Below are 20,588 nucleotides of genomic sequence, written 5' to 3'. Positions count from 1 at the left end.
GGCCCTATCTGCACTCCACTCCACTATCTCCACTGAAATATGGTCACTAATTTAATATTCCTGAAGATTCAAGCTGTTGAGATTGGCAGAGATAGGACCACATCATGAAACATGGACCCAGCGCTGACTCTCCTGAACATTTTGGTTAAGGCTTATGTCAACAACCACTAAAAGCAATGCTAATGTGTGCTCTATCTGTAGTATGTAGTACTAGCAACCAAAACTCAATTTTGGGGTTTAAAAATCAAGACTGTTATTGCCCACTAAAAGCACTGAAACTTGCAAATTTCTATTCAACCTTTTTTTAAAATATATTTATTTAGATAGCCTACAAATACCCAGGAGATGGTGTCCCTGCATGCACAGAGAAACCTTACTGAAATACAAAGAAACATCTTATTTTGGGGAACAATTCTGTGCACCCAATATGAGCTAAGAGCATGCAGCTAATGCTGATTTTATGAAGCCCTGAATTTCCCAATGGAAACACAGCAGATCTTTAACTAAGACAGCAGCAGAAGATGTAGTTATAATATTTCCCAAGCAAGATTTATTATCCCTTTTAGAAAAATCAGCAACTCCAAAGCGGAGAACAGAATATTTTGTTATTTTGCCTTAGGGGACTAACTACAGTAACTAACATAAAAAGGAATTTTATTCAGAGGGTTGTTACAGGCTGTAATTGGCTGTAACTGGCCCAGAGGTAGATGATGTGGAAATAACTAGTGGAGGCCACAGAAAAGAGGGATTGATTCTGGACATTCTCTGGCCATCCCACCCTTCCTAGCCAGTGAATAAGTGAGGTCAACTCAATTCACTGTATCTAGCATTGTTTTCTGCATAACCAAAGCTTCTGAAGAATATGCCCTTTGAACAGAAAGCATCAACAGACCTTATGTCATGTTGAGCATGATGGAGCTGGCACACATTAATGTAAGGAACTTCGCACAGATATGAAGCCTCCGAGTTCACTTTCTGAGCAAAAAGTAGAAATGAAATGGCACTCTCAGAGTGACTTACTGGTGTCTAGGGAAAAACAATGAGGCACAATGTATTCTGGATATATCTCCTGAGTGACACACTTTGAAGCTAAGTGGCTTGTGGGAGACTCTTACTCTACCGGCAAATTGCCTTCAGCTGATCAGAAAATTTATCCTTTCTTTCACCCCAAGTGTGTGATGTGTAACTTGAAAGAGAAACACCAGAGGTTGCTTGGATTTAATAAAGGTTGGCAGCTGCTGAGAAGACCATGGCTTGACCCTGGCACCAAAAAGTAACATGAAGACCGTGAATGTCTCTGGAATAACTCCCTGTTCTTCTGCTTTTTTCATCAATGCATGTAACAGAGCCTTTTCTTACTTATAAGATTTAGTGTGAGAACCACATAAAGGTAGCCTGTTTTTGATTTTCTGGTGACTCTGGCCTTGAACAGCAGTGACAGAAAAGGGTCTCTGGGTTGTGATTCCTCATTATTCATGTACCACATATGGGTAGTTGTCCTCTGTACCTGCCCATTCATTAACTGTCATATATAGGTCCCTCTTACCCTATATCACCCTTGGATTATAGTTTTGGGTGAAAACTACATTAAATAAGTTCACATGGTGTGTAATCATAAGCCAACCAAAACTGGCTCATTTCAGCTGTTTTTTGTGTCAACTCTTGGTTGAATAGGGCCAGCATATGAAGAGTGAAATCAGGAACTGAAAACTTAGGGAAAGGGGGTGGAGGAGAAGAGGAGGTCTACCCAAGTATTTGTTCACTGAAAGTACTCTGTTCCTCATTCCTTATGTCCTTATCTACACAGGCAACAATAAGCATGAAGATAAGGTAAACCACCATTCTTCTTTCCATGTTCTCTGTTGTATATTCTCTTTAATTAGGAAACACCACAAGTAGCAAATCAAAGTTTCTTATCAAATCCACTGTGATCTTCTGGATTGTCAAGACATGCCCGGTGACCTCTTATTTTGCAGGATCATTTGTATATTACCATGCAGCAGATCACTCCCTACACAGGAGGCACTGGATCTGAGAGCTTGTTTTCCAGCTTAGCAAACACATGGAACCAGGCTGATAAATTCAGCTTCCTTTACATTGGATCAGGCTCAACCCAAGTCTTTTTTCCTGGAGATAAAGTGCTGAATGTTCAAATAGTGCCCAGTGTTTTATGATTTAGTTGCTGTAACACTTATTTTAAGGTTTGGATAGACAAAAAAAGAGAAAGAAAGCAAGAATTCTTGGTCAAACATATACCTGTTGGGTAGTGCTCATTCACTGGCCAGCTGTCCACCTGAAGTGTAGCATTGCCACCATTCCTAGTGAAGCGTACCACATGATATTTGCCATCATTCACAGGGGTGCTATCCTCTTTGATAGAAATATCCACGGTGCCAATATTGAAGACAACACCAATCTTGCCTTGCTCCTGTAATTAAAAGAAAACCAGAAACAACAATTTATAAGTTATCACTTCTTAGGAGACTATCCTACATATATATATTTCTAAACAATTAGAACATGGATAAAGTACCAGTAGATGGCACTCAAGAATATGTAGTAGCATCATTCTGGGGTTTTATAGGACCAATACAACTTGTGGTTGTGCAATGCAAATATCTTCATCTGAGCCACTCTTTAATATCAGCTCGTAATACCATCAACCTAAGGATCATGATTTATGTCTTCCTTCAAAATGGCTCCAGGGACAATCGAGAACTGAGGGTAGAAAACCAAGGAGAAGTATGAATGGTTATTTGGGAAACAACCCCACTGACTGGAATGAGTTGCTTAATCACTACTGAAACATAGCCATGACACTGGACCAATGATACAGAACAGATTTATTTGAAAAAAGTCAAAAAGGAGAATTTTAGGGACCAAAAGTATAAGTATCCAAACTGGAATTTGGCCAATGCACTGAAGCTAATCCTCCTAGACTCCTGAAATGCTATGGGAATGGAGGAAATGGATTCGCTGGGGCAGAAACTTATAAATAAAATATGGGGACTTCCATAGGTTCCCATCTGGCCCATGTTACCAGTTCCCACAGGAATTTCAGTACAACTGCTAAGTATTCACATTATAAAATGATCAGCAGTAGAACTGTCACTGGTCAGTCTTTTCAGTGGCTGACTCAGAAGCAGTACTCCAGGTTAAAATGACCATAGAAAGTAGTCCCCGCTTCTACACCATGAGAGGGCTTATCCAAAACAAGTCTCAGGCACACTGATGGGTGGAGTTGGCTCTATTGCTGACTGTACCAGAGTTGTTGCTTGGACAAACAGAGTGTTTCAGTTTTCAGGGCTGCCTACAGCTATTGCTGAGCCTCTTTCTTTGATGCTGCTGAGCTCTTTTGTCTCAGACCCTTTTGCACAGTCCTCCATGACTCTGCCTGCACCTGAAATCTTCCACAGCCCCTGTGCCCAATTTCCCCTCCGATCCAGCATCATCCACAATGGTTTTCCCCGATTCCCCTCAAACATATAGCACCCCACAAAACTCTCTGTCTTTCCCCCACAAATTGTATCTCTCATAGACTCCTTTACGTAAGTTCTCCAAAATTATGACAATGCAGCACCAGTCAATATGATGGCGAGGCAGAACAGAACAAAAAACAAAACAAACAAACAAAATCCACAAATCTCTCTGGAGCTGAAGTCAATCATTATGGAAACTGGCAAACTTTAGTACTGTGACAAGTTAAGTGTCCTGATTTTATCCCTCCCTCCTTATAATAGTAAAGTATAAATCTTAAAGGAATGATCTCAACACGTACAACCTGGTTTTACCTCCCATGAGAATTTCTTCTATCTCCTTCCCCCAAAATACTAGATAGATAAACTGCTACTCCCTTAAGACAGAAACGGATTCAGACACAGACATGCACACCCACATGTACATGCATACATCAAAGTCTCATTTGGGAATAATCAGCCTATCCCTCCTTGCCCAGAAAAATACTTGGAAGCTTTTATTATACTGTCAGAAGCCAGGGGAGGATGGCACTTCTGAGACCAACTGGGTCAGAGAGGCATAAGATAAAGTAGGCTGAGGCCTATGAAATCAGATGCTACTTCAAGCTGCAAGCAGGTAAGCTAAGGAAATATGGGTTGGCTGAATGGACTGTAAGGTGGATAGAAAGCTGCCTGGATCATCGTGTCAGTGGGTAGTAATTAATGGTCGAGGTCTAATTGGCAGCTGGTCTCAAGTGGAGTGCCCCAGGGGTTGGTCTTTGGTCTGGTATGGTTCAATATCTTCATCAACAGCCTGGAAGATGGGATGTAGTGCTCTTAGCAAGTTTGCAGATGACACCAAGCTGCGGGGAGTAGTAGATATGCTGGAGGGTAGGCTAGGATTCAGAGAGACCTCAACAAATTGGAGGATTGGACCAAAAGAAATCTTATGAGGTTAAAAAAGGACAAGTGCAAAGTCCTGCACATAGGAAGAAAAAATCCCATGCACCTCTATGGGCTTGGGGCCAACTGACTAAGCAGCAGCTCTGCAGAAAAGGACCTGGGGGTTACAGTAGACAGTAAACTGGATATAAGTCAACAGTGAACCCATGTGAAGAAATCTAACAGCATACTGGGCTGCATTAGTAGGAGCATTGCCAGCAAATTAAGGGAAGTAATTATTCCCCTCTATTCTGCACTGGTGAGGCCATGTCCAGTTTTAGCCCTCCCCCCACCCCAGTACAGAAAGGATGTGGACAAGTTGGAGAGAATCCAGAGGAAGGCAACAAAAATGATTAGGGGGCTGGGGCACATGACTTATGACAGGCTGAGGGAAACGGGCAAAAGAGAAGATGGGAGATTTGATGGCAGCCTTTAACTACCTGAAGGGGGGGTTCCAAAGAGGATGGAGCTGGACTGTTTTCAGTGGTGGCAGGCGACAGAACAAGGAGCAATGGTTTCATGTTGCAGGAAAGGAAATTTAGGTTGGATATTAGGAAAAACTTTCTCACTAGGTAGTGAAGCACTGGAACAGGTTACCTAGAGAGGTTGTGGAATCTCCAGCATTGGAGGTTTTTAAGGCCTAGCTCAATAAAGTCTTGGCTGGAATGATCTAGTTGGGGATGGTCATACTTTGACCAGAGTTGGACTAGATGACCTGAGGTCTCTTCCAACCTTAATTTTCTATGATTCAATACAGCATCTGATGAAGCAGACTATCACTGATGAAAACTTATGACTCTATAAATGGGTTAGTCTCTAAGGTGCTAGCCTGCCCTGCCTTCTGCCTGTCTTCAGATTAATATGGCTAACTACTTTTCTCTCTTTATTATATTGAGTGGGGACATCTTTGCTGTTCAGTCTATTGAAATTCTTAGTGCTGGTCACAGAGGGCACCTTCTTTATGTACAGGACCGTTTATTCACCAGTAAAAGACTGACCAATAAAGTGCTGAAAGATCATTTACTTGCCGTTTTCTCTGGTAATCAGACCCTGTTTGAAGAGAGATAACCACATTCAGAGACTAGATAATCAATGCTTGCTGTCTGATTCCATCTGAACACTTTCGCAGAACACTGCTTATAGAATCTTATCCCTTTTAGAGAGGATCTCACAGTTAACCTTTTATATTTTTCCACTATCCTCAAGGAATAAACCTTCTTTCATTGCAGAAAGGTTGGTGATAGTTCCAACAGAACACACCCGAGAGCAGGCACAAGAGGTCACTTTAAAATGAGGTCAGGTGCTATCCCTTCCCCCATCCAAAGGAAATACAGCCCTCCTCAAAGTGTTCTGATTCTTCAGTGTCTGGTCCTCACTGGGACTCAGAAGTCTAGAAGTGTATAAAAATAATAATGGGCCAGATCAATTGGTCTTTATGCAAGCAAAGCTCTCATTACCTCTTTAAGGAGAGCTTTGCTTGAGTAAGCTTTGTGTAAACACTGAAGACCAGAGGTTGAAACCCATACATCAATACTTTAATATTCCAATTAGAATTAGCAGTGCTAATCCTAGTAGCAGGGTTAGATACTACTCCATAAGAACTCTAAGTACTGATGTAATATTCCAGCCTATTATTTCTAAAGTTAGTACTTTGTGCCTACACGGCAACTGTTATCCATAATATTAAAGCACTTTACAAAAATGAACTACTATACTGTAGATAAAAAAGTCTCAGGTCTAGAGACATAAATAAGTAACACAGGGTGCATCTACATGTGCATTAATGTGTTTTTTCTAATGCACTTTAAATGTAGTACCTCCAATGCAAGTTGCCCTAATGCGCAGTTGCCCTAATGCACAGTAGTGAAAGTGTGTGTTTTTTTTAGTGATGCTTAATGCACAGTAGCCTATTTACAGTGCACTGGAGTATTTGCACAGTTTTTTACACAACACTTTAATGCACAGTAAAATAGGCTACTGCACATTAAAGCACATGTGTAGATGTGCTCATAAAGAACAAGACCATGAGTAAACCTCAGCCTTTCCCTCCCATTCTAATGCATATTGTTCTACATTACTGTGCCTCATTATAACGTACAAGAAAATCAGAGGCTCTCCCAAAGGCCACGTGCCAGGGTGGAGAGTAGAACCCTGAGCTTCAGATACTAAAGCTGAGCCTTGAAGAAAATTATCCTTCCTCTTGCCTTTGAAAGACAGCCTCTACTGCTAAAATAAACACCCAGCTCTTGATGGGCTCAGCCTCCTTCATTCCTTTCCCTATACATTAAGTTATTAGATTTTCTTTCACAAGTTACAAAGCAGTGAGCTGAAATAGGCTGGCAAAGCTCTGACAGCCAAGGGATGATTTACCTCGCTGCCAATATTTCTAACATTTGTTTTGTATTGAACAAAACAAAACAAAACAAAACAAAACAAAACAAAACAAAAGCTGAATCCATGGCAGCCCAGAGCATACAAGGCACACACTCTCAGAGGGCCCAGAAGCATTTTTAATAGGCAGCCTACTTCTTCTTTCCTTCATATCAGTATTCACCTAGATACCCCAGCCACCTCCGCATGTCAAGGTGAGCTTCCATTCATTGATTTACCTCTATTATTTTCTTTGAAAACTTTGAGTGACATCAAGTGCTGGCAACTAAGAACAACAATTTTATTTAGAAATAACTCAGAGTCCCATCTGCATTTCTTTATTTTTTTTGCCTGATGCCATTCTATCAAGTGCCCTGGCCTTTCCTTGTTCATTGCCCACTTTCCCATCCTTCCCCCCCCCCCCCCCCAAAAAAAAACCAAAACAACCCAACTTCTGTCATAAGAACTACAAGAAATCAGGTATGAAGAAAGAAAAGCAGATAAATTATATGTATATCAGTAAATTATATGTGGTTCAGAAATGAAAAGCAGGTAAATTATATACAGAAAAGAAAGCAAATGATACTATGAAAATATACTAGCCATCACTCTGAACACTCTGCTTGTACCCTTTCCCCCAAACCCTCAAAATTCTGTACAACAGTGTTTTTTGGACAGATGTACAGAGACCGACCAAGATGTTTTGGTAACCACCAAGTGTAATGGTGGCATGGTTAGGGTATAGCACTGGAAGATAGGGGACTGGGAGCAATTACCCCTTCCAACATGTTGGGGGGCTTTCAGCAATTCATTGAATAACATTTTCTAATCCTTTGAAATGGAAATGATGGTCACCAGCTTTCTGAGCTCTAAGAATGGTAAACACAGTATTGGTGCTGGTTCCTATCATAACACTTGCAATGTCTTAGCAGTCCAAAAAGCAAATATATTACAAAGAGGAAATGAGAATTAACTAGGAAGAGAAAGGATTTCTTAGGAACTGAAAGTAATATTCTCTCTTCATCTTTAGGGCAAGGAGTGGAATGAAAGATAGAAGAACCTACAAGGCAAAGGGAGAGCAGTGTTGTTCAAAGGCAGCACAGTGCAATGGGGTTAGTGAGTAGCACAGAAGCTCCGAAGTTCCCTGGATCCATTGAATTCATTTCCGGGATGAAAGCTCTGAGGGACCCCACGACTCTATCAGTGCACAGGGTTACAATCCCTTGCTTACTCTAAACTTTCTTTTCATTAAGGGGCTCTGCAATGTGAGGGTTCAGTTTGCAAGCTCAAGTTTCCTGAAACCCCTTTACTCCCTCAAACTCCTTCTGTCTGAGGGGGGAAATATAAAGGAAATGCTGGGAAGTGAGCCCCAGAGCATTTCCATTACTCTGAAATTTTCCTACAGGAGCACTGGTCTCTGTTTGTATGTAAGCACTTTGTGTAGCATATGTTGCTATTTAGTATTTATACAACGGGCCTTGTACTGAACCTCCAGATTCCTAAGGCATCTGCCTATCTCTGTGGGATGGAGGTTGGAATTGGGGTGGCAGTAATTCTTTCAGGCAAACCAGCTGGAGCATATTAGAGAAGTGGTACACATGGACTGTGCTCTCTCTTTGGGGACTTACCTTTGGGTTCTTACTTCCCTATTTTCCTCAACCTAAAATTAAAACATAACACACAAAGATCAGCCATATACTCTCAGTGATTTTTGTGTGTAATAAGTGCTTGAGCTTGGCCTTGAGTATCAAGACAGAGAGAGCACCCCAGATAAAGGGGAAAATGTCATCCCTTGCTACATCAGCATAAATTTATAGTAACTTCATTGAAGCTTGTTGGTGCAATGGCAGCAGAATTTGTCCTGCTACTTGTTCTTTGTTTTCCTTTATAAAACAGAAGGGGGTGGGGAATAAAAAGTGTAACACAAGAGTCAACCAGAATCCAAGGATAATAGTTTCACCCTCACACTCATGTATCATTTTGCCTCATCTATGAAAATAGTTGCAACTGTGTAGCCTCTCTCCTCCCTCCCTCTTTGCATGGTTCCCGCATGATTACACATAAACTACAAGCCATCAGACAGTATTATTAATTACCTCTTTCTTAACGTCAGTGCTGATCATGCTCCCCTTATTCCACTGTGATATGAGCCCTTTTGGTAATACAGCAAGCCACCACTCCTTGTATGAGGGCTCTGTTAACTTATTTCTGAAAACACATGCAATATCTCATCTTGTAAGCCCAGGCAAACAGCCTTGTTTCTATTATAAGCACAGACATTGCTGTTCCTCAGAGCAGCTTCTTTCTGGTCAGTCTCCTTAGTTCTGCAGTCTATCTAAAAGAGACTGAAGTGCTTTTATTCTTCCTTCTGGGGATTTTTTCCACTTCATTTTTGTACAGCCTTTATTTTTTTGTGATCGGATATTCAATTTTAGTCCAGCTGGCAGCTTGCTTTTTTCTGTGGTTTTGGGGGACTTTGCACCATGGTGCTAAGTGGAGTAAAGCATCCAGTAGAACTGAAGCTATAGATAGCTATATGTTCCACAGAGGACACTCGTACCAATTGCAACACTGTCAAATAGTTTTATGGGACGCTCCATCACTGTAAGCAGCAAATCAGAGATTTCTCTATTGACTGGGAAAGCAAAATACAGACCTATGCCAACTGGCTCCTTCTGAGCAGTAACATTAACTGGATATAGTTTTGACAGTCTTTCTTCATTTCCCAGGTCCATATCTCATTGGATGTGTGGAATGTGGGCAGTTATGGAGTCTATGTTCAGTACAGTTTAGAGGATGTGTGATAACTACTCTTCTCTGGCCACATTTGGTGACATTTTTATTATAATTCAGAGATTGATCTGAAAACAGCATATGACATATGAATAATCTCACACCTTGGGCAAAATAAATTCTTGGCTGAAATAGCATATTATCCTAAATGGATTAAATTAAAGACACAATCACCTGGTGGACAGCATAACTAATAAATGCACACTCTCAAAGAAATGGTGGGACCTAGAGCTCTTTTGAACTGAGAAAACCTTTTAATTAGGGGTTTCCATGGCGTTCTAGAAGCAGATCAAATGATGTTAAGGGGAAAGGTAGTATATACGCATCAGTCATCATCAGGTATTAGTTTGGACTGCCTAGTTTGTATGGGACCCAATAAATGGGGATTACTAGGGGTGTGTAAAGTGGGCCCCATTTGATTTGGATTCAGCCCAAAGCAGGGACAGCAATTCAATTTGTTGACTCGGATCATTGTCACCGATTTAACTCAGCAAATCCGAATTTGAAGATTCAATGCTGATTCAGAGAATCAGTGATTCAGACACAGACACAGATTTAAATGTTTTTTATACATACCTCGAGGTACCAGCATGGCTTGTGAAAGCTGCAATGCTGGGGTGCATGGGGCATCCTACAGGAGCGGGGGGGCCCTCTACGTGGTCGGCGGCAAACCTGGAAGTGGACTCAAAGCACTTCTGGTCTACTTCCAAGTTTGCTGGGGAGTGAGCTGCCTCCCCCCTGTGCCTTCCAGCTCAGCAATCGGCCGTGGGGGGACCCCAGCTGCCCCCCCAGATGAAGGAGGCACCAGTTGTCAAGCCGGGAGGGCGCCGGGGGGGGAAGGGGGAGAGCCCAACATGCTCCCCGATGGATCCAGAAGTGGACCGGAAGTGCTTCTGGATAACTTCTGGGTCTGCTGCTGAGTGCGGTGGGGAGCCCCCATACTTCTGTGGGATGCTCCATGCACCCCAGCATTGCAGCATTCACCAGCTGCCTGCTACCTAGAGGTATGTAGAAAAAACATTCAAAGTTGTGTCTATGTCTGAATCATTGAATCTTTCCAAATCTCTCAGAATCGATTTGGATAAATTAAAGGGTCCTCTGATTCAATCCAGATTCAGAGATTCTGTGCCAAATCATGCCAAATCCCCACCAAACTGAATCAGGGACCAAAGCTTCACACAGCCCTACTTACTACCTCTTTCAGACATGGCTTTAACAAGGGTCATTCTTCACAGATTTAGAAATTATAAACTCAGCAGGGAGCACTGCAATAATTTAGTCTCACCTCCTGTATAAAATAGGCCACAAGACCTCCTAGATTAATTCCTATTTCAACTACAGGATAACTTTCAGAAAATCTTCCCATCCCGATTTAAAAATTGCTAGTGTTGCAAAATACACAGGACTCCTTGATACATTGTTACCATGAGTGTTAAAAATGTACACCTTATTTCAAGTCTGAATTTATGCTGGTTCAACTTCCAGCTATTGGATCTTTGAAATACATCTGTCTGTTAAATTGAGAAGACCTCTGTTATCAAATATCTATTCTCCATGCCAGGTCTTACAGTCTATGATTAAGTCTATTAGTTGACAGATTCCACCCCCCCACCATTATCTTACCTAACTGCTAGGGTGGGATACCACTGGACTAAGTAGCGTAGTAATGGAGCCCCTTCTCAGAGGTTTTGAAAAACAGAGTAGACAACTGTATGGGAATATACTAAGCAATCTCTTGAGGTTACTTCTAGCCCTATGTTTGATTCTAATTCACACCTTAATCTTATTTCATAAACTAAGTAGATTGAGTTCCTCGAGGCTTTCACTGTAAAGCACGTTTTCCAATCCTTTAATCATTCTTATGGATCTTCTCTGAAATCTCTCCAGTTTCTTAGGATCCTTCATGAATTGTGGAATCCAAAATTGGATACAGTACTTTGGTGTCACAAGTGCTAAGTACTGACATGATGACTTCCCTACTTCCACTTAATATTCCCCTTTTCATACATTTAAAGATTGCCTTAACCTATTTGGCCACAACCACACAAGGAGCCCCTGGTCAGCTGATTTCCCACCACGAACTCCACATTCTTTTCTGAATTTCCCACCCTGAAAATATGGCCTATTTTCTTTATGACATGCATTCATTCACATTTGTCTGTATTAAAACACATAGTTTGCTTATGCCCAGTTTAGCAAGTCAATCTGATTGCTCCCTCTTGGTGAGCTGTCTTCTTCCACTGTGTAGGCCTTAAGTAATATCATTACTATAACTATCATCCTAAAAGGTCAAAGGTCAGAAATTTATCATTAAACCAGTAGACCTTTCCTTCTGATACTGAAAAATGTTCTGGGCAAACATCCTCACAATCTTTAGAAAAACAATCTGACCACCACATGCAATGTGAGTCTACTGCCTCCTTCAACTGCTGTGTCAACTTTTCTCTCTTTTTCTCCCTCCCTCTCATGCTCTGCTTTCTGTCTAATATGAGTTCCTTTCAGTCAGTCAGGACAAATCTATCCTTGCAACTCTGCAACACTGTGCCTAGAGAGGCAACCTAAATACAATATCTGAGAAGCTGTATTCTAGTATAAGTTTATAACAACTGGGAAGAACTAATTTAATACTGAAACATACTTGTAGATTTTCAGCAACTAAAATGCACATATGAGAGACAAAAGCTTTTCTTGGGCCAAATCATCAGGGCCTGCTAAGTCTTCTGTGTACCACTCCCATACATTCTGCAAAATTCAGAAATAAAATTAATGGAGTTGCCCTAGGAATGAGTTTGGCACAACAAGTTTCTGTAATTCCCATAATGGAATGCTGCTAATGCCAGCTGAAACCTTTTAAAAGTTATCTTACTTGCAGAGAGGCAGTATGGTTTGGTGGACAGGGTACTTCTACCATTGATCACTATGTGACCTTGAGCCACTAACTTCACCCCTCTGTTTCTCTTCCTATGCTTTGTTTAATTAGATTGAAAATTTATTTGCTTAGTACTACCCCTACTGCAATAAGACCCTGATCTTACGTGGGGTTTGTAGATGCTGCTTTAATATCAACAATTAATAGTAATTATCCGATCAACCTGTATAATGGCAGCACTACTGTGACTATGCTCGCAGTGAGTTCCCTTGATCTATATTTTCACAGAGCCATGGGAACACTGTAACACATGTACCTGCTTTTGCTTACAAACAATGCCTCCTGAAAAAACCCTAGCAATCACTGATGTTCAAACTCTCTTAGCTGATTCCACAGATGGGAAACCAGGTGAACAGCTTAATTGACTGTATGCTTTAAGTGAAACTTCTTTTTGTTGCCATTCACCACCCAGTATCATTCCCCCAAAGAAAGCTTTCCATGTTGTGATCTTAGGCAAGATTAATTTCCTGCCACCCAACAGTAAGTTGGTAAATCTGGCAAATATATATTCAAGTGTGTTTAGGCCATCTAATTTGAGGGAAAACAGCTGTTGTCAAACAGCTGGTGAGGTTCCATCTTTGAGATTATCCACTTTCGTCATATGTCCCAAATGCAAGTGAAGATCAGACTAGATATTGACATAGCACTGAAAAAAGGAACTCTCAAGTTACCAGAACTCAAGAGGGACAAATGAAAACACAATATCTACCTGTTAGTTTATAAGCTGTAGTCTTTTCATATGGCAAAATTGTTCCCATAGTCTGGGAACAATTTACTTTATAGGGACCCATCCTATCTGGCAATATGTTCCTCAAAGTAGTATTGGGTATGGAAGTTTCTAATAAGAGACTGACCTTTCTTGCTACAGACAGAGCTTTAAAGACTCACTGAGGCTTCCTGGAAATTCCTAAGAAACCCTTTTTTTTTTCTTTTTTTTTTTTTTTAGAGCTGAATACTACCAAACTTTGGACAAGATCAGAGCCAGATATGAACTTTGCAGCTGGCCTTTAGATTTTTAATGGGCTAAACCAAACTGTATCATATGACACACACTGAACTCAGAACACTTCAAAGTTAGGGTTTGAACAATGAGACTTGGGTCCATTGCCAGTTCCTTGTAGAAATAAGTTTGCTTCTTTGTCATATAGTCTATTTCTTTTGCTACTCCTGTTCTTTATTACTGGGGTCATATGGCAAAATACAAGCCCTTTGTGTTTCTGTGTGTATATATCTATATTTCTTCCCTAGCATCTTATTTCTCATCTGGAGCTGTAATCAGTCTCTAAAGAGTCACATCTAGCTGGAAAGGAAAAGACTGCAATGCTACTGGCTGTAGGGTCATCTTCAGATGGGAACAAGAGCAGAAACAGGAGTAGGAAGCAAATATCTTACTGGGGAAAAATCTCCATCTCACAGAGCCTCCTGAGAAAGCATAACTCACCATCTGACTGTTTCAGACAATTGAAGCTGACAGAAGCTAAACCAGCAGTTGCACAAAATACAACAAGAAAGACTTATACTTACAGATGGCTTGGAATGTACTGCATAATATTTTAACTGCTAAGCTTCCATATCAAGAGGGTCAGCACAATTGTTGGATGTCTGTATGATGACAGAGAATGCATCGTGCACTCTATAATACCAATCAGAGCTAGCTGTCTGTCTCAGCTCATACCCTGGAGAAAAATAAGCACTTGTCTGGAGGAAGTCAAAAGAACAGGACACTTTGCTGTCTGATAGGAGAGGTGAACACACATACCAATTTGTCACAATCAATTAACTACAGTATAGTAGGCTAAATAGCAATGGTAGCAAATGATTTTTAACAATATTAATCCATATAAATGTTCTTTTGTTTTGTACTATATGTTATTTGTTATATTATAAACTACATTATGTGCTTACTCATAAACAGCGCTGCTGAGTCACAGAGTACTACAACAACGCACACTCAAAGGAATTGTCACAAAGCTAGTATGAATTAGTCTTTCTCAGTATGGGTTGGGGAAGATCACAGCTGGAGTATTACATTCAGTACTGGGCATTTCATTACAAAGACTATTGAATAGAAAGAACAGAAAGAAAGAAATTAGAAAGAATATTGACAAACTGAAGGGAATTCAGAGGAAAATCAACAAAAATGATCAAGTGGCTGAAGGAATTGACTTATGAGGAAAAATGTACCCACTTACATAAACCTACAACAGCAGGTAATCAACGCATTTTAGTGTACCAAACAGATCAATCATTTCTATTCATAAAAATATTCTTCTTCTCCACTATATGAAAACTTATGGAACACTGATAGAACTTAATGTACCCAGGGACTGTATTCCTTTTGAAATCTTTATAACATATTTCATAAACTATATATAAAATCAACAATGTGTTGTAAATACAAATTGTGTTTCCTTTCTGGAACCAAACAAGGGGGTTGACTTAAGGTTCAGTTCAATGGGCAGCTAAGAATTGGCAGGATGATGAGTAGTGTAGAATCATATGGGACTAAAGAACGCAGCCAGGTTTTGTAAGTGTTTAGTTCCAGGCTCACCACAGTTTGGTGGAGGTTTTTTGTAAATTGTATTGGGGTACCAGCCAGGTTCTAATGAAAGACATTCCCCACCTTATTTGTTTATAACACTTTCTCGAGGAGCAATTTCCTTGGGTTTTGAATCTGTGCAAGAAAAGAAAAAATGGATTGTTGTTTGAGAATAGGAGACCTGTTCTGTCAGCCCAAATAAGACCCTTCCTAAAGTGGATCACTCTGTAGATGTGTAGCAGCTTGGTGAAAGGTTTGTGTGAGATTCTTAGGTGGGAGAGATGCTTGGCTAGGACATGGAAATACTGGCCAGTGATGTCAAAAAATAAGAGAAGTTATAATAATGCCTAATTCTTATATAATGATTTTTCTTCATAGAGCTCAAAGCACTTTGAAAAGGAAGTGAGTATCACTACCCCGATTTTACAAGTAGAGAAACTGGGACAGAGAGAGAAGTCTTGCCCAAAGTCTCTGGGCAGGCCAATGACAAAGCTGAGAATAGAATCCAGTTCTCCAGAGTCTTTCTCCAGGGTTCGGCTTGCTCAATGACAGTGCCTAAGATTTTATGGTTGTGGGAACCTTGAATCACTTCATATCTTATATGTAGATGATTGTAAGCATATAACCAATACAAAAGCCACTGATGCTCCCTGTCTGCAGCTATGCCTGCCACAAACTTTGTACACTCTTTGTGATCCCCTGCTAACTGGTGTTCAGTACTTTCTGCTGCTTTCTCCAAAGAACCCTTCAATTCAGCTGTCTCCACTCTAGTGCATTTCCTGGCTGTGTTGCACATGAACGTGGTCTGGGTTCTTAGTGTCAAACTTCAGAAAAAGTCCAGAGTCAGCTCAGAGAACACTCTCAATGGAGAGTTAATAAGCTGTTCAACATCTTAAGTGGGGTTGTTGTGTTTCCAGCAGGAGACACATGGGGGGGTTACTGATTAGAAGCCAGGATGGAAGCTCATGGGAGCTGTCTGTTTGTCTACATGTTGTGTGCTGTGGAATCTGCTTGCTATAAAGCTGTTTGGCAGGAAAGTAGCAGGTGCAAACCAATGTCACATTTGTATTATGATGGTTAAATCAGAACTCCTAGAGTGAACTAGACGCCCTGCAGTCTTTGTGACTAGAAATGGCATGTTTCACAGGAGGATCAAGAACACAGCATACTACCATGGGTCTTTTTTCTGGGGTGTGAGAGAGGAACAAAAGTGAAGAGCAACGAAGTCAACACAGTAACTTTAATTCTCTTTTCTACTTTTTTTCACTGTCTGTGAATTTCCACCATAGGATAAGACACGGCATGCATCATGAAGGGGTATCTTCTTTGGAGTGTTGGGGGAAAATTGAGGACATGAGGCTCATGGAGCTTCTGACTGTCCTCTAGATTCCCCTTCTCTGAACTTGGATGGGAAACAGCAAGTTAATTCAGCCTGAAGCTATGTTTACCCTGTGAAGCAGCCACAGCACAGGAACTAACCACGGCTTGTGGAGATCCTATGCTCAACAAAGGTCAGAAGGAAGATGAGGCAAAGAGTAATCTTAGAGATGATCGCTGCCTCCTGATTTCCTACAAACCTTAAGGGAATCTGTGAGTTGAAGGATAAGGTGCAGGAGGCCAGACCACATGAAGGCCTGGCCCTTTCCCTTCTCAAGGCAGAGGAGGAGATGAGAAGTCTTTCAGAAAAAAACCTATTTGTAATCATTTGGAAAGCTAGGAAATTAAAGGAAAAAACCAGGAGCTAGCAAACTGAATTTCTATTTGTCTGTGGCAAGACTACACATTCCCTTAGTGCAAAGGCTTGGAACTCTTTCTCTGACTCATCTTGATCCTGCAAAGAGACAGCATCCATGGCAGGGTATTTATTGTGTGCATTTAGGTTCAATTATAATTTATTTTTAAAATATTATAATCCCATAAAGAATGTCTGCTGGATTCTAACTAACTTTCTGTGAAGAAGAAGAATCTCTTCTACTGTTAGAAAATTAAAATAGCAACAATTATATATAATTTAAGATGCATATAAAAACATGGGGCATAATGGCAGGTTAAGCTGTCTCACTTTGGCTCCAAAGCTGTAAACGCAAGCCTGGTCATGGATTCATGCTGAAGGCCCGTAATCAACCTATCTGTAAATGGGCAAGTACTTATTTGCCCTGGGTAGTCAGAGATAGGACTTGTGAGTGGTGTTACATCCCCCTTTTGCATGCTGAGGACAGAAAAACTAGCCTATACGTTACCTATATAAGCTTGATGGGTTGCTAGGCTCAAGTGGACCATGATTTTCTGATTCACAAAACCAATATCCAATGCTGAAGCACTGCTTTTAAAACCTCTGCTCTACTAGTAATGGATACTTAGCTCAAAGGTTCCCTGCCACTTATATATGCTCCAAAAACTAGAGCTTTTATCCACACTTCAAGCTTTGATGGAGTGTTGCATCAGGCTCCTTCTCTGTCTTATGAGTCTTCGTGCACTGCTCACATTTCTCATTACGCTTCTTCATTCTGGAGCTAAAGTATTACCTTCTGAACTGCTCCATCTACCTCTCCCTCTGGTATGACGTCCATTCTACATCCCCCTCCTACACACACTAAGACACTCCAGACCTGGTGCTTGTACCTTCTAGAAAGGACTTCTCTGCAGATCCAAGTTTCACTATATCTTGCCACTTGTCTCCAGCGTCTCACATTTCGACCTCCTGTTACAACCTTTGTCACCCCTTAGATCTTCATTTCTGTTCCCATCTGGTTGATGAGCAGATTACTATATAACCTTCTGTTACTAAAATCCATCTCCTTTCCCCACCATTTGGCCCTGTTTCGCTCTATGAAACTCTCCCCCTTCTTCCTGATGGTTCTGATATCAAATAAAAGATTCCTTGTCCATACTATCAATGTTGTACGTCACTGCAGCCTGCTGAACTTCTGCTGCTATTTTCTCCCAACTCCAGCCCTCCTCTCTTCACTTTTCTTGCTCAAACTTCCATCTAGTGCCTTTTCTGCCTTTTTTGTGTCCCTCTGCCACCTTTACTGTTTTCAGCTCCAGACAGTCCATAGTTAAAATCTTCCTTACAAAGGTTATCAGGTTGGTGGAGTGAAATACAAACAGAGATATGAGAGAGAGGGTAAAAACAGTAATTGCCCAATAAAGTGGATCTAGAGTGGGCCCTGATTTAGGACAATGGGCAATAAGTTCCATTGCCTGGAGACTCCCTGTGTCCCCCACTGCCCCACACCTCCTTGTCAGGACTTGGGTCCTATGCCACCTCACAGAGAGGCATGGGATGGGGTGGGTCCCAACTGGGTGGCATGGAGACTTGGGGTGGTATAGGACCTGGGGAATCCCCAGTGCCTTGTGTCTCCATGGCAGGTCTTGCATTGACCCGTCCTTTCTCAGGAGTCATGAGTCAGCATGGGTCCCAGCATGGAGGCACAGGGTGCTGAGAATTACTTGGCTCAAGCACTACCCCATGCCTCCTTGCCAGGACCCACACTGACCTAAGCCTCTGCTGGGGATTACCCAGCTCCTGTGCCTCCATACTGGGGCCTATGCAGGCTTTCTCTGCTTACAGAGACTTGCTTGTGCAGCTCCTAATGCAGGTCTCTGTAAGAGGGGAACTGTGACTTTTCCCACTAACAGAGAGGCTGCCCAAGATTCCCCAGGGCACATCCCTATAAGGTACTCCCAGGGCTTGAGGAGCCCAATCCTGCATGGGAATTATTAGTGTGTACAGAATTAGGCCCTTCAAGCTCCCAAAGCACTTGCCTGGGGGCAGCTGAAGAGTGTGGGAAGCTCCAGGCTGCATTCACTCTCCCATCACAGTGCAAACAGACATCCACAACAATAAAGTGCCTCTATTTAAAACCATGTTTTTTCATGGTACTAATGTGGTGCAACGAAGGGTAGGGACATCTATTTGTTCATCATTTGTGCCACGATAAGAATTTTAATAGCAGTACAAATATGATATCAGCTGACGCCTGTTTCTACCTAGAGGGATGATGGGATGGCTTAACTAGCCATCTGAATGACTTCATGCAACCAAAGAATGGGAATAGCGGCATATGGCATTGGGGGTTTGGGACTGTAAAAGGGATACAGCAAACAGCTGATGAAGGGAATTTGAAAGCAAGATGATATCATGGCTAGCAAGCTGGTCTGATAGATTGCTCTGTTCCCCTCCCCCTATATTTCCACCCCCTCTCTCAGACTTCAGCTCCATTCCTGCTGCTCACCTGTTTGGTCTGCCTACAAAGAGGAAAACAGAAAACCCTGGTGCACAGGACTCCATTTTGAAGCTAAAGCCTGGAACAGTTCTGTTGGCTTCATCCAGGTAGCAGTTGGTAGGGCAGGACCAGCTGGGGTCAAATGCATATGAACTGCCACCAAAGAATGTCATGCTTGTTCCTTGAAATCCCTGTTACAGCTTGGACACAGAGCGCTTTGGAAAATTGATCTTTAGAAACCTAAGTCACAGCAGCATTATGGAGAAACATAATAGGGACTGGGACTACGGGGTGGAGAAGAGAGGGCTGCCAGTCCACATAGATTCCACAAGAACATTCAGGAATCCTCCTCCAACTTTTGCAGGATTTTAGAGAACAAAACGTGAGCCCACGCCCCATTTGATCTCTATATCTTATAGCAGGGAAACATCACTTGTATGAAATCGCCATAGAGATACTGCTTCTCTAAACTCTGCTCTGAGCCCCTATGTGGGTATGGTGTTTCTAATTTCCCTTTCTTTTTCTGAATGGCTCTACACCCCATCTGGAATAGTCTTCCTTCTTCTCAGGTAGCTGTGCTCTTTTCCACGCTTGCTTCTCCTTGAAATCCCCAGCAATTTGATTCTCCTCCCCAGAGCCTTTAATACACACTAGTCTTCTTTGAGTCTTCTTGCCTGAAGGTGTTTGTTATGCACTGGAACAGCAAAGATTTTGTAGTGGGCATGGGCAAAGGGTATCCAAAGAGCCTCCTACCTTTGGAAATAGGTCTCACCATCCCTTCAGTAATGGCATTTGTGGATGTTTGAGTCAAAGGAGGTTGCTACTAACTGACCTCCCTTCTGGTACGCAAAGAGTGGATTACTCATGGAATATGAAATGCCATCTTAATCTCACTGATGGTCTGCTCAGGCCTATGTAAGGTAAGATGGTGGTGCAATGAGATGAAAGCTTTGTTCTGTTACTGTGTCTTGGGCCTACTCTGTGGGCAGAGGACTGTGGACTTCAGGGCTTTCGAGACAGTACCTCCCACCAGCTCTGCAAACAGTAAGGACTTGCTGGTTCACAACAGTCAAGTACAAAAAACTCAGGAAATACTGTAATAATATCATTTAACCCCTAAATGATATATAACATCATTTAACCCCTAATATGCTGGCAATCCCAAGATTGACAGCAGTCAGGCAGAAAAATGCTTCTCAGGATACATACATATACAGATGGACAGGTCCAAAGGGTTATGTCACACCTGGCTGACCAATGCTAGTGGTATGTTCCCTACAGCTGAGCTTAGCAAGCAACACAAAGTAATGGAAAGAGCAGTCAGCACTTCT

The 20,588-nt window shown here is 41.7% G+C and overlaps 1 protein-coding gene across 6 annotated transcripts in view; it reads right to left on the bottom strand.

Annotated features, from left to right (window-relative positions):
• The window catches only part of NRXN3 (neurexin 3), a 1,344,032-nt gene that overhangs the window by 178,897 nt on the left and 1,144,547 nt on the right, over positions 1 to 20,588 (bottom strand). For all 6 annotated transcript variants that reach the window (XM_090033813.1, XM_090033814.1, XM_090033810.1 and 3 more), the window contains one exon: positions 2,257 to 2,428. In XM_090033813.1, the coding sequence (XP_089889939.1) occupies positions 2,257 to 2,428 (172 nt within the window). The remainder of the gene's footprint in view (positions 1 to 2,256; positions 2,429 to 20,588) is intronic.

The sequence above is a fragment of the Crocodylus siamensis genome, chromosome 2 (genome assembly GCF_052110815.1).
Source record: "Crocodylus siamensis isolate JL-2025a chromosome 2, ASM5211081v1, whole genome shotgun sequence".
Classification (NCBI taxonomy): domain Eukaryota; kingdom Metazoa; phylum Chordata; order Crocodylia; family Crocodylidae; genus Crocodylus; species Crocodylus siamensis.
The sequence above is the reverse complement of the archived record's forward strand: the minus strand, read 5'-3'. Positions and strand labels throughout refer to the sequence as shown.